At 40.6% G+C, this 14,104-nt stretch overlaps 1 protein-coding gene across 2 annotated transcripts in view; it reads right to left on the bottom strand.

The window, feature by feature from the left end:
- The window catches only part of KDM5A (lysine demethylase 5A), a 49,299-nt gene that overhangs the window by 20,312 nt on the left and 14,883 nt on the right, over positions 1-14,104 (bottom strand). For both annotated transcript variants that reach the window (XM_058804508.1, XM_058804510.1), the window contains exons 8-17: positions 12,897-13,055; positions 10,469-10,588; positions 9,226-9,384; positions 7,495-7,676; positions 5,585-5,747; positions 4,664-4,783; positions 2,899-3,093; positions 2,624-2,805; positions 1,454-1,578; positions 1,126-1,276 (exon numbers count right to left, since the gene is read on the bottom strand). In XM_058804508.1, the coding sequence (XP_058660491.1) occupies positions 1,126-1,276; positions 1,454-1,578; positions 2,624-2,805; positions 2,899-3,093; positions 4,664-4,783; positions 5,585-5,747; positions 7,495-7,676; positions 9,226-9,384; positions 10,469-10,588; positions 12,897-13,055 (1,556 nt within the window). The remainder of the gene's footprint in view (positions 1-1,125; positions 1,277-1,453; positions 1,579-2,623; positions 2,806-2,898; positions 3,094-4,663; positions 4,784-5,584; positions 5,748-7,494; positions 7,677-9,225; positions 9,385-10,468; positions 10,589-12,896; positions 13,056-14,104) is intronic.

The following is a 14,104-nucleotide window of genomic DNA, read 5'->3' as shown; positions in this document are numbered from 1 at the left end:
CAGAAATTATCTATCAGGATTACTGAGAAGTTACCAAAAACATTTAATCACCTAAGAACTCAAAAAGAAAAACGTAATTGGAACTCAACAAGAACTCCAAAATCCTGAAAAGAAAATTTAATGCAATTCCCCCAAGTCCCTGCAGGATCATTTACCCTGCCCTTCAGAGGTACAATTGTGTAGGTGAGTTTCAAACTGAGTTTGTCACAAATAAAAGAATATAGCCCCATGAAGTCTGCTTTAGGCAGCTCAGGAAGTTGTCTCATGTGCCAGGCACTGAAAGAATCTGAGATCTGTAACAGCAACAAGCCCTGAACACAAGTCTTGTTATCCAGTGCTTTTTCTCTCTTGTAGCCAGAGAAATGCTGAAACTGACCTTGCAACAGAGGACTGATATTCAGTGAGACAGGTTCTGCAAAGACATTTCCATTAAATATCCCTCAAAGCAAGTGTAACAAGCCCACTGAATGGAGTAAGAGACTTAAAAGTGACACACTGCATAAATTAAATACTTGGGGTACAGATCACTGGCAGGCACAACTTCCAAAGTACAACAGATTGCAAATACTGAAGAGTTGTTCCCTACTAATGAATCTATATTTTAATACTACAGAAATAGTAAAGAATAAAAAAAAAAAAATCTATCTTATGCTATGGACTTAGATAATGTTGTAAATGTAAAATTTAGATTAATGATCAAATATAATTACACACCAGCTAAACCTCAGAGGGGAATAAAGAATCCTGCAGGCTCCAACAGACAGTGATGAGGAGCAGTGGCTGCAGCAGACCAGCTGTCTCTCCCTACAATTCTCTCACATGTTCAGCAAAATACTTCATCAGCAATCAAATACAACTTCCCCAAAAGGATTTCACATTTCAGCACATAAGTCAGCTAAAAGCAGAATGTTTGTAACATTCCAGCTAAGCCCACCTTTGGGCCATTTGTGCCACTGTATCTGCCTCTACCCCTCCCTACCTCTCAGTGACTCACAGCACTAAGGAAAGGAAACACAGAGAAGATTGCACACAGCATACAGTAAAACCTCAGGGTATTTAACTCTTCCAAGTCCAATGAAGCAACAAAGAGGGAGATGGAAAGTACTGAAAAGCTGCCGTTCCTACCTGTGTTTTTGCTTTTTGCTCAGAAGGAGCTGTGCTACTGAAGCACAGGTCTCTGCTTCCTTCACAGCATCTCGGAGCCTGCGGAAAAGATCGTTCTCTGGGTATTTCCTGTCTTCAGCATCCTCCAACATTACTCTCAGCTCAATCACATCTGTAAAAAGAGCACATAAATTATTTGTATGCAAAAAAGAAAGATTTTAGATGGCTTCGATGGCTTTCAATCAAGATTCCAACAGCATAGTTGAATTTGAAATGCACAAGGCTAATGACAGGACAGAACACATGCAGGAGTTTCAGGAAATCCTATTAAGAATGACAGAAGTCTGACCTTTCTTGTGGTTGAGATTGGCAGACAGAGCCTCTGTAACTCTACTGACCCAAGTGTCGTAGGACTGTGCTCTAACCTTCACTCCATACAACAAAGAAGGAAGGTCTTCTAGTGGATACCGGTACCTGAGGGTATGGAAGAAGACAGAAAGTTTTAATGCCCACATGAAATCAGGATATTAATAACATTGAGTTTTTCCAGCTACAGCAAGGCCAGAAAAACAGAACATGAACGTCACTATCATATTTTCTGAAAAATCCTTTGCCCAGGATTCTTCTTGTCACCTTATTGCAGGGGCTCCATACTGTTGTCTCCTTATCACAGAAGTTCCATACCTTCTTGGTGTTTCTCATGGGCTTCTCCTCAGAGCACTGACTCTTCCTTCTTCACACATCAGCCAAGTGACTCCAGTTCCTTTCTCACTCAGCCACCCCACTCTTTTATAGCACTCTTCTTCTCATTGGTTACAGCTGTGGCCTGTTAAAGTCAAGCCTGTTCCTAATCTTTGATAATTGGCCCAGCTGCAACTCCTTAGGGGTAAGATTACTTCCTACACTATATTTTCTTATATTCTATCCCCCAACAGATTCTTCTCCTGGGAAGCTAGAAGCCTCAGAGAAAAATGAAAACAATTTTATCTCATTTGCTTCTCCTGTGTTTTGCTGCTTTGGAATGTGGTTGGAGATTGTTTATCCAACATGTGAATTGTTTTGACTTAATGACCAATTGTGATGGTCATGACCAAAACAACCAAATGTGATGGTCAAATGACTTAAATGTTTTTTGCTTAATGACCAATCACAGTCAGGCTGTGTCAGACTCTGAGGAAAGAGTCACAAGTTTTTCATTATTATCTTTAAGCCTTCTGTAAGTATCCTTTCTCTATTCTTTAATATAGTTTTAGTATAGTACTCTTTAACATAATATCATAAAATGATAAATTAGCCTTCTAAGAACATGGAGTCCGATTCATCTTTCCTCCCCACGACAGGGGACCCCAAAAACACCACACATGTACAACACTTGTTCACCTAGGAACCAAGAAACAAAGTGGATAAAAATACTCCTTAAATGAAGGAGAAAAAGAGTGTTACCAAATGTATTTGGCCACTGGGCTACAGCAAACTATTGGACATGGAAGAAAAGCAGGGACAGAAATATCCTGTGTACCTTAGACACTTCTTCTGCATGGGACAGGGACATAAATCAGAAGGATGGTACAAGCACACCAGGCGCTCAGGATTGCAGGAACACGTCAGAGCTGACAAGAAGCACGTGGTTCTGCAGGCTGTGCACTGACGTTCGTCATCTGGAACCAGCTCAAACACCTCTTCCTCAGACATCAACACCCCCTGACAAGAAGAATTAGCCACTTGCTCAAAATTTCTAATGCAAGCAGGGGGAGAGGGAAGCAGAAAGTTCTTTTGCAAGCATTTATTACTCACCATCTGTACAACAGACTCCCTCAGGCGTGTCTCCTCCTCTATCAAGAGAGTCATCTCCTTGCAGACCATGGCAGCCAGCCCTACATCCAGGCACTCAGGATCTGCAGCCATCTTGAAGATCAGCTCTTCATGGGAGAAAACACAGTGACGTCCCAGCCTCCGGTAGTGACTCACACACTGGCGTCCAATGGGGAGCTACAGAAACATCATCATCATTCAGGGAAAAAAATCATCTCTCAGTTCCCATTCTCCTTTCTTGGAGAAAAAAATGGGAAAAGACAACCCAAGAGCTGTCTTTGATGGGACAGAGAAAATTCTGTGGCATTCACATTCTCTGAACAGAGAGATAATTCTCTCTCTCAGGTTTTTTCCTGGAGAAGCACAGACAGAAGAGAAAGCAATTCTTATCTCAAGTTGCTGCTCCTGTTGTTTTTGCACATGTGGAATGTGTTAGGAAGATTGTTCACTTGAAGGGAGTTCTTAATTGGATTCTGGTGATGGTTGTTTTTATTAATTGGCCTATTGGGTCAAAGCTGTGTCCTGGCTGTCTCAAGGCTGTCCTTTAGTATATATCTTTGTATAGTATAATATGGTATCCTTCTAGTACACTTTAATATAATACAGTATAATGTAATACAGTTTAATAAAGCAATTGTTCAGCATTGTGAATCAATGGAGTCAGATGCCAATCATTCCCCTGTATTCAATAAGATTCTAACAACCTTAAATCATGTCACAGATGAGGACAGAGAGGGTATCAATGCTGGGGAGGGGCATTTTCCATAACCTTATGCACCTAATGTAGAGACAAATGTTTAAGAGTTGTTGTCCTAAGGCTCTTTTTACTTCCAGTGGCAAGAAACTGGCACCAAAGAGAAGTCACCTGGTCCACACTAAGGTGAATATATTCCCCTCTGGATATTACTATGGTGGACATAGACATTTAACCCTAAGATTCCTACAGTTAACCAGAACTGGTATCACTCATTTTGTGCCTTCTGAAGCAAAAAGATGCTAAATTAATTTGCTGCACATATTTCTGGTTACATTTTACGTAAGCAAAGGAAATTTCACATGGCTGGTGCAGTTTTTCTCAGAGGCTACACTCATATTCCATCATGAGTGTTGGAGGAAAGAAAAGAGCCCTGACACAATGCCAGTCCTGCAGACAATTTTTCTGCTAAAAGAATAAAAGTCCCCAAAAAAGACAAATGTCCATTCATTGTTTAAAAGACAAACCTAGAGATAAATAAACTAGAGATGAGATCCTAACTTCCAACTGTTAACCCTGGATAGTAACAGAACACTCCTTTGACAGTTTCCTGAACAACCCACATGAGCTATGCACTGACGTGGCACAGCTATCAGAACAGCACTAATATGATTAAAAGACACAATGAGCTGGAACAAAGGAGAAACAAAGACTCTTATAAGCCTATCTCCAATATCCAAATGACAACAGTACTTCAAGACAGGACACAGACCTGTATCAAATTCAGGAAGTGGTATCACAGCTAAAGCTACTGTGAGATGCCACTTTTTGGTTAACCAGTAATTAAAAAGGAAGAACGTGCTCAAAGTTTCAGTTTGAAGTTGCCTAAAATTAGAATTACTTTGTATAATGAAACTTCCTTCAGTTTCTAACTGCTATCCCAAGAACTATAAATATAAAATACACTGTTTAACTGAAAAGAGCTTTCAGGTAGTGAAGTTACTAACACACCACTTGCAAAAGTCACATAGCAAATTATACAAAAGAACAGACCCAGTCAGCAGTGCAGAAGTTCACAGCTTCAGCAAAGTTATATCCCTGGTTAAATCCAGAGTGATAGGCACGAGGAAAGGTCACAACAAACTCGCCAGCACACTGATTTGTCCTGAAAACCTAAAAAGGGGAGGATAAAGGAATGAAAAAAATATATAACATGCAACAGCTGAAGACACAAAAGTACAAGATGTTTGAACACCACTTTCTGTACCCATAGATCACCACAGGTAACAGCTATCCCAGTAGTGGTAAGGATTGTTTTTGCCTTCTGAACATGAATACTCAATTTACAGCTTTTTTCAGAATATATAAGCAACAGTTGAAAACTGTCTTTATGAATCCCAAAAGGGATGTTTCTCTACCACCATTTAATCCGTTGTACCAAAAAATGCAAAAGCTTCTGGAAAAAAGTTGATGGTTTGCTTTGTTGGGGTATTTGCCAGGGAAGCAATTTATCCTAAGACAAAAGCAAATGATAGTGACTACTGCTTAGAGGTCTGCAGTCAATTATGTTTGGTCAGAAAAGCATTTTGCAATGCTGAGATTTCTACTGAATGCAAGACAAGTATTTTACTGTCAAGAGTTTTTAAAGGCATTTCAGACAAACTTTCTGTTACACAAGGCAGGGGATTTTTTAAATTAAAAATTAACTGTAATACACAGCACATGCTTGTTGTGGAAGGTATTTTACGTAGGAAGCTTGGCACACTCACTTCCTGTTATAAGAAAATTTAAATTTCCTGGTTAGTCCAGGGAAGAGTCTAAAAAACAGCTTTTAAAAACACCCTATAAGTAATGAATATGGAAATAAAAATTCTTCAGAGTTATGCCAAACCATTGTTATACCAATCTGGCAGAGAATGAAGAAAAGAGAGCACATAGAAGTACTTATGTAAAAAATGCTTGTGTGCTACTCACTGGTACACCATGTTCCATCAGCACATTGGGGTTCATAATAGTGACCAGCTGATGCAGGAGATCAGGCTGGGACTCAAACAGCTCAGGAGCCAATTCCTTCATCACATCTTCCAGCTGCTCTGCTGCATGAGAGGGCACACCATACCATGTCTTGGGCTCTCCCCTACCAAAACACAAGCACAGGAATGAGCACAAGGGAGAGAGGGAGCTGATGGTGCCACCCAGCTGTAAAGCACACCTCACAGCCAGCAGCACTGGCCTCATAAGCCATTTTACACCTAGATTAAAAAAATGTCTTTAATCAACAAGCATCTTCTTCAGGATGTATTACTCTAACCTGAAAAATCAGTTATCCAACACAGTTCTCAACATACTTTGCAGAAGATTTGCCTTGACAAGCTTAACACGGAAGAGAATTGTCACTTACCATGCTCCCCAAAAGGGTAAAATAGGCAATTATTTTCCTTCAGGAAGAAGGAATTTGGTTTAATAAACAAAACCTTGGCTGTCACACCTACAGTCTAAGAAAGATCATGGTACTCCTCCATTCAGTTAGGCTTGAAGTTATATTCCTAAAACCAACAGAACAGCCAGTGGAGTAAAATACAATCTCTAATTCCTAACTAATTACTAAAAATTTGGGATCCACTGGACTATTAAGACAAAAAATGCCAAACAACCTGGATTACTTAAGTACAAGGGAACAAAAAGACTAACAGGACCAAGACTAACCAAATAATCAATCAAGCACTATTCCAGTCCTTTTCTAACCAAAACTAACTGCCAGCCCTAGCATGCACAGAGCTGAGATATCTGTTTAAAATCTGTTTTACTCGATTTTAGCAAGTACAAGCAGGAATCTGCTCACACAGCCGTGTGGACATGCATTATCCCTGTGGACGTGCATTATCCCAGAGGCGGGAGCGGCATTCCCGGCGGGCTGCGGTGCCCTCTGCTGGCAGCAGCCGGCAGTGCCCGCTCCTGGAAGAAAAGCAGGGACAGAAGCCAGACGGACACACGGACCCCCGCCGGACCGACGGACACATGGAGCAGCTCATCAGCATCTCAACCGGGAACAGTAATGCCCTTCCCGAGCGGGCATTCCCGATGGGCACCCATCAGACCTGGCTAGCGAGCGTGCTTTGTCAAAGACGTGCAGCTTTTCTGAGCTGATGGTTTGAAGGCCATCAGCTCATCTCTCCCATGTCCAGCAACCTTTCCAAAGCTTCCCACAGCTCCCTCTCCATCTTCCCCCCTGCTCCACTCAGTGTGACAATGTCAGACACACCGGGAACACTGCAATTCCCACAGTAATCTGTCACGAATCTTCTATTCAGACACAAAAGCTGAACTGCACAACACTTTCAGGACTGTCCCAAAAGGCAGAATTACTTCCTAATTCCTCTTTATAAGGGGTATTTCCTACATGGATCTGCTGCTGGATGCTCTGATGCCTCTAGAAGCCATGAGACAGCAGACTCTGCTTCTAGCACACACACATCCCAAATTTAAATCATAAAGGAGGGAACCAGTGAACAACTCTTAACTCAGTTCTGAACAAAAAAACACTTCTTAAAAATATAGGATCCTGTAAAGCACAATTTTATGGTGACACTGCAATGTTGGCCACACCAGAATATTTCATCAGTTAATGAGAATCTAATTATCTAATCTAATCTGCTTGTCCTGGGTTTGCCTTAATTGAATGCTTTGCCTTGAACCCACTACAATGCTTTAAAAACCATCTGTATTCACCTTCCATCAGCCACAGCTAAGAACACAGACCACTCTGCACATTCAGCTCTGCATTTACAATGTCCTCGGTGTGCAGAGGCACTTTGAAATAAAACCACAAACTTCCTAAAGCCAAGAGGGCAGTGTAAGGTAGATGCACAAAGGACAGCCCATACCAGTGCAGGTAGTTGATGGAATAGCTCCAGTGGTCCTCAATGTGCCAGCAGAAGGAGGAGAAGCACATCCCCACATACAGCCAGGGCACCTTCATGCCAGAGATGTCTGCATTGATGTGAGCAAGCACTGACTGCTCCAGAATGGGCATGTTGTTCAAGTTCCAACCAGAGAGAGCATAATCCTGCCAAAAGAGGAAAATTTGAACACATCAGAAGAACGTTAAGGACATCAAGTGCAGAAAAGGAAAGTACAAATGAAAACATCAACTTATCCATTTCTATAGTAGATAATGGGATATTTCCTGCAACAATGGAACACCAAAGCCAGAAATAATTCCTTAAATACCGTAGTCATCAAATAATCACACTAAGATTTTAGTAATAGTCCTAGTATTTCAACATAGCCCATCTTCTCTGGCTCAAGGCTGACACACACAGGTTTTGGTTTCTTCCCCATCACAAGACTGCAGGTTTTCTGGTAGAACAAAATACCAGCAATGCCAGCAGAAGACCTAAAGATACAAGTCTTGAGTAATACAGGAAAACTTAAAAACAACACAGTGAATCTCATGTTACTATTTCAGCTTTTTTTAAAACACCCATTTTACCATGCTGCACTGGATGCTGATCTCCTGTACAGATTATTTTAGAAAGTTTTCTCAAGGGAAGAAATTTCTTCACACTCATGTTTGAGAGGACAGCATCACCTGTTAAGCACTCTCACCTTTACTTTCAAATACACACAATTTGTTAAAAAAAAAACTATAATCCAGACAGCCTTAAAAGCCCACTACTGTGCTTTAGCATTAATCCACTTTCCACTTTTGTAAAAGTTGTAAGCACAGATTGATTGGGATTTTAGATATATCCCATAGCTGCTGAAAGGACTGGCCAGACCCTCAGCTCAGCCAAACATTGCTGCTGCTTCCTCTGCTCTAACACTACAAAGACATTGCAGTGAGTCAAAAGACTTAAGTGATCTGGTTAAGAAATTTTTTAAGAAGTATCAGTGCTGACTCACTAAGCAGCTACAGTCACAGCATAGCCAACAGAGGTACACACAGGAAGGTGCAGGAAGAGGTGGAAGATGATAGTGAACAGGATTACATCTTCCAGTGAGCAGTATAAATTGATTTGGGGCTGTGTAATCAGGAAACCACACCTTGACTTTGTCTGAATTTCAGCATACAAGCAGCAAGAAAATTGCTTTGCTACAGTAAGGTCTGAGGGAAAATAGGTAATACACTTACCAGATGAACTTGATAGAATTTCTTGTAATTGAATGCAGTATCTACATCTACATTATTACAGTATGTACACAGAAACAAGCTAAATCAAATTCGTTTGTTTCACTCATTAAGAACATCCTAAGGAGGACAGAATTATGTTTCTGTAACCAACTCCATAATGAAAAGGTTTGGAACAAGAAAGAAAAAATATTAAATAGTCTCCTCATACTCAGACAAACTGCAACTACTTGCACATCTTTGCCTGCTAAGATTAAGTGATAGAAAACAGGTGTGACTTCAATCATGAAACAGACCTTGGTTACCAGCAACCAGATATGGAAAACAACCTCAAATATCAGATTAATGCCCTGCTCAAAAGGAATGTAAAAGCCTGAAACAATTTCTTCATGAAAAAACCCACAATGATTTCTGACCTAAAGTCTAAATGTGAACTCTTACACAGAGCAAAGAATGGGGTCAGTTTGCACATGCTGTTCCTCACCTCCTCCTCTGGCATCAGCTTTCGCCGGCCATCCTTCACTGGGAAGCCACTCCCAAAGTCCTTGGATGAGATATCAGCCCCATACTCCACAATAACATCTTCCTCTATGCTGCTCACTAATCTCCAGAATTCTTTTTCTACCAGCTCAGTGGGAACCATCTGAAAGCAGAAGAGAGGTTATGGTATGTGCAGATAACAGAAATTATCATTGAAGCAATAAATCACTATTAACTCTCCATGCATTTTCATACACCAAGGTCACTCCCCCTCTCCTCTCCATCTCTTCAAAGTCATAGTTTTGGTCTGTATTCCTCCATAATGGCTGGAATGTTTCAGAGAGAAGGAATAAACAGAAGATGGAATCACCAGACATACAGCAAAACACAGGGGGAAGAGGAGACAGCCAGCAGAAATTAAGCAGCAAAGAACAAACCAGCACCCAAATTCCAAACTATTTCAGAGGATAATGACCAGGATTTCTGAACAACAGTAAGGAAATCCAGATATAAAACTGTGTTCAGGAGTTTGATCTCCATATAACTGATCATTACTCTTACATGTATTCATTTATGCAGCTTATTCTTAAAATAAGCTTTGTTCCATGTCCCAGAGTTGTCTCATAAACTGGAGTCCTTAAAAGGTAGAGGCTTCATCAAGAATGCCCATAAATTACCAAAGAACCATGAGAGGACAAAGACCTAGGGGCTGAAGGCAGTCCACAGGACAGTGGAACTGGGCCAAAGCAGAAATTCTAGTTTGAAAAATGCTGCTGTGATGCATAACAAAAAAACAAAAAAACCCAAACCCACTGTGATTATCAGACAGATTCAGTCTATTGACTTGTCTACAAGGAAAGACTGTAAGATGAAGAAAAACAAAGATTTATCCTCTGGACAAACTAAACCAAGACAAAAGGCATAGAGAGGGCAGGAAAAGGGCCCCTATGCCAAATGAGTAAGATACTTAGTCCAGTTTATCAAAAAGGGGCAAGAACATTAACTAGAGTGTGCCCAGTACAGTAAACTCTAACACAAGCAATAAAAGCTGTCTGCCCATTGCAAGGAAAGGGTAAAATGAATTTGAAATGAGACCAGATGCAAGCAAGCTAAATAATTTGTTTACATGTTTGAAGCTTATGGTGCCTCTTTAAACAAGGCTAAGATGTCTTAGCAAAAATCCAAGACCAGCTGAAAGCTCTTCTCTTTTTCCCTTACAAGGAATCCCAAGAAAAGCTGAAACTCACATGGACCGGCATGTTGAAATAATCAGACTTGAAGTTATCAGCCATTTCACCAAAGCTCTGGAGAGTATATTCCCTGACAGCTTGTTCAAATCCAAAGGCCTCTCGGGGTTTGTTGCATTCCTAGGAGACAGAACACAGAAATATTGTTCCCTGCAGCAGACTCTGACACAGTTACATTTTTAGCAAGAAGCCCTAGTGTCCATGTGAGTCCTTACCCAGCACAATGAGCTACCAGCTTTGAGAGTTTTCCAGCCCAGGCAGTCACACCACAACGGAAACCAGCCAGAATTAACGGCACAGAAGCTAATCTAACCCTGGAACCCCAGGGCTCCACACTTCTGCTTTGCTCTCCAAAGCTACATTTCATCAGCCACAGAACAAGACCGTGCACAAGATGCTTAGCCACAGGACATTTCTGTAGACACTGGAATCAAGCACCTGCAGAATAACTGCACAGGAAAAACCCCCCAAGTGTTTCAGTCTTATCAAGTCAGCAAATCATCAATAGATTTGACAGTCAAAATTTATAATAGGGAAGAGGAAAAAGGAAATTAGAACAGGGCAACACAGGCAGCAACTGACATGCCCCATCTGACAGAAAATCTTCAAGTCTTTCCCTGTTCTATCCCCATTCATCCTGAAAATGAAAAATACTGGTGCACATGTCAGCTCCTCTCCCCACTCATTTTTAGTGTGTCCTTCTCAGCTCCTTTGGAACTGACACTATGTTTATATATACAAGACAGTTTTACATCATCTTTGTGTTCAACATATCTAATACTCAGCTTTTCAGTCAAAGAAACAGGACTGGAAAGGAATTCATCAGTAGTTTGGGGCTTTTTTTCACCAGGAACTATCCTTAGACTATTCCCAACATGTATCAAAGTGGTTCTCAAATGGAGCCTGAGACAGACAATCTCCAACATCTGCAAACACTGTCAAATAATGCTGACCTAAATACATATAAAGAGCCCTTACCCCATTCTTCCCAGCTTCTGTTCCAGTACCCTGCTGTAAAATTACATTAAGGATCTGTGCACAATTAACATCTAAAGTAAAAACTGAGGGAAAAAGTACTGGTGAATACTTCAAACATCCTTTTGCTGTTACTTGTTTGCTTTCCAGTACACATTATAGTCATGTGTTTTCTCTTACCTCTTACTTCAATGCCTTTCCAAAACTTTTCAAATATTTTCTGTATCATTAGCTAGTAAAAAATTACATGACACCTTATCTTTCCTGGGTTTGTCCCTGCCTGCGTTTTTTTTCTTGGGCAACATCTCTTCCTGTTTTTACTAGCAATAATGAAATTTCTTGAGTTTCCACATTCTTGAACTGCTGCAGCCACTCCATTTACTACTATAGTCTCTAAATTAACTCCATATTAGATTGCTGCAGTTTCCTAATTCTTTATTGCTCAGAGAAAATGAAGAACTAGGTTGATCCACTCTCTGAGCAGCAGCCCAAAGGGAGTGTTTCACCTCACCCCTTGCCTGTAGCTATGAATTTCCACCTTTCTTTAAGCAGCATTTGCTGAGTTCATCTGACAACCTCAGCTCTCAGTGAAGGGTCAGAGCAGTGAGCTGCTCCAGCTCCTGTGGCTGCACAGCTCTGCAAACACCACCAGAAGGAACCAGCAGCAGCCAGCACTGAGGAAGGGCACAGGGGGGAAGTGGGCCTAGAAATGTGTGTGCTCAACTGCTCCTCCGGTAACACAGCCCCAAGAGTGAAAGCCACTCTTGTAATCACAGAGTTACAAACAGTAAGCTTCTTCCTCTGAATCCTACATATACCAACTTTCTGAGCTTGCAAAATTTGTTCCCTTAAGTCAAACATCAAACCAATCAAGTGATGTTTGCTGTCTGTTGATCATCTCAGAACTGGGTAGTTCTTTTTTGAGTAATGAAATTCAACTAGCTTCCACTTTCAGAGCATGAGCAGTTCCTTTTTTAGACTAAACCAAATCTAAAATACCTGTAACAGAACTTTAGTTTTTTTCACTTTCTGCTACAGGCCATTCTGAACAATGCCAGAATGTCTTTCAAAGCTCCGTGTTATGCCTAAATTTCATACTTTATTTACTTCATAGTTTACAAATTGTGTCATCATTATGTGGAAACATCCATTACAACCCTATTTCTCACCCCTAATTTCACACTTCCAGATTACCAAATTGAGTTTCAGCTTCTAATGTACCAAGGTCAATTTTTTACCTGTCACATAGCCACATCAAAAACAAAGGTTATGCCCAAGCTCTAGAAGGAACGTTTCTCTCTCCTTATGGCTCATCAACCAAAACTCAAGGCTCATCTTGGCAATATTCCAAAACAAACTATGCATTCTACATGGATGGATTGCTGAACTGTTCTTCTCAGCTTTCCAGGTACACAAGTACACATACAAAGCTTCAGTAGCTCTTGAACTGTACCTCAGCAACACACTTGGGACACCTCCAGTCACCCTTGGGTACATCAGGAAGAGGAGGAATCAGGCAGAAGGTGTGATAGCTGTCATCACATCCATCACACAGCAGCAGTTTATCCTCGTTGTTTCCTCTACCACAAAATAAGCAAACATAGAGATCAACCTAGGGGGAAGAAAAAAGATAAAAGAGTTATAAGAAGTTTCTCATCCAGAGCCTGCCTTACTTAAGTTAAGGAACAAAGGAAGATATCCTGAAGTCCAATATATGAGCATCAACCCTGGTTTTTGAGAAGTATTGATAAGGATAGCTCCTGTTTCATTCCCAAAGCAGCACTATGTGGGAGCAGGAGAACTCTGGGTGCTGCAAAACAATTACCCAGTTCAGTTGGACTATCTTCTGCTATCTAACCCAAGCAACATCTCACTCATGTTATTCTAAGGCAAAAAAGTTACAGTTTTCAGAAGTCCCTCTCTTCAGCCCTCTTAGAAAAACAATTTAAACTAAATCTCTACAAAGACTGCATGGCTAAGGAAAATCTCAAAAAGAAATTTCAGAAATGCATACATCACTTGCAACAGTACAGTGGTATCTCTGCAATGAAAAAGAGATCATAAAATCCACAAACCTACAGATTTCAATCGAAAAATTCATGAGAAAGCAAAGGAAGCCACATATAAATGTAAAAGCACCAACTTATTTCTCATTTTTTCCAAAGCAAATGATAAGAGAGAAGTAGTAATCCTTATACAAGAGCAAACAGTTTTTGGAAGTTGTACAAGATAGTCTCTCAACAAAAACAACACTGACTGGGAGACATTCTCTGGGGCCAGAGAGAAAACCATACGAGGAGATTTCCAACTTTCTTTGCTCTAGCTTTCTGTACAGTGCAAAGAACTTTAATAGAAGTATTTACTATAATACTGAAGAAGTGTAACAACCTAAATTTAAAAAAACTTGGGTATTGTATTGTCTTTGAAAAAAAATTACCTTTTGTACAAGTTTTTACTAACAGCATGAACTTCATGAATGATACCTACTCCAAATTCTGCTACTACTTCCACCAGCCCCTGGCAATTCAGGCTGTGTGCATTTCCTTCACACAGCTCAAAGTAACACCAGAAGGGGTGGGGCTGTGTTTGGTGGGGTCTGTTAATTTGATCAAGATGTCACAAAAACATGTGCACTTCAGCTGATTAGGCTCAGGTGGATTA

This window comes from Ammospiza caudacuta, chromosome 5 (assembly GCF_027887145.1).
Source record: "Ammospiza caudacuta isolate bAmmCau1 chromosome 5, bAmmCau1.pri, whole genome shotgun sequence".
NCBI lineage: Eukaryota > Metazoa > Chordata > Aves > Passeriformes > Passerellidae > Ammospiza > Ammospiza caudacuta.
The sequence above is the reverse complement of the archived record's forward strand: the minus strand, read 5'-3'. Positions and strand labels throughout refer to the sequence as shown.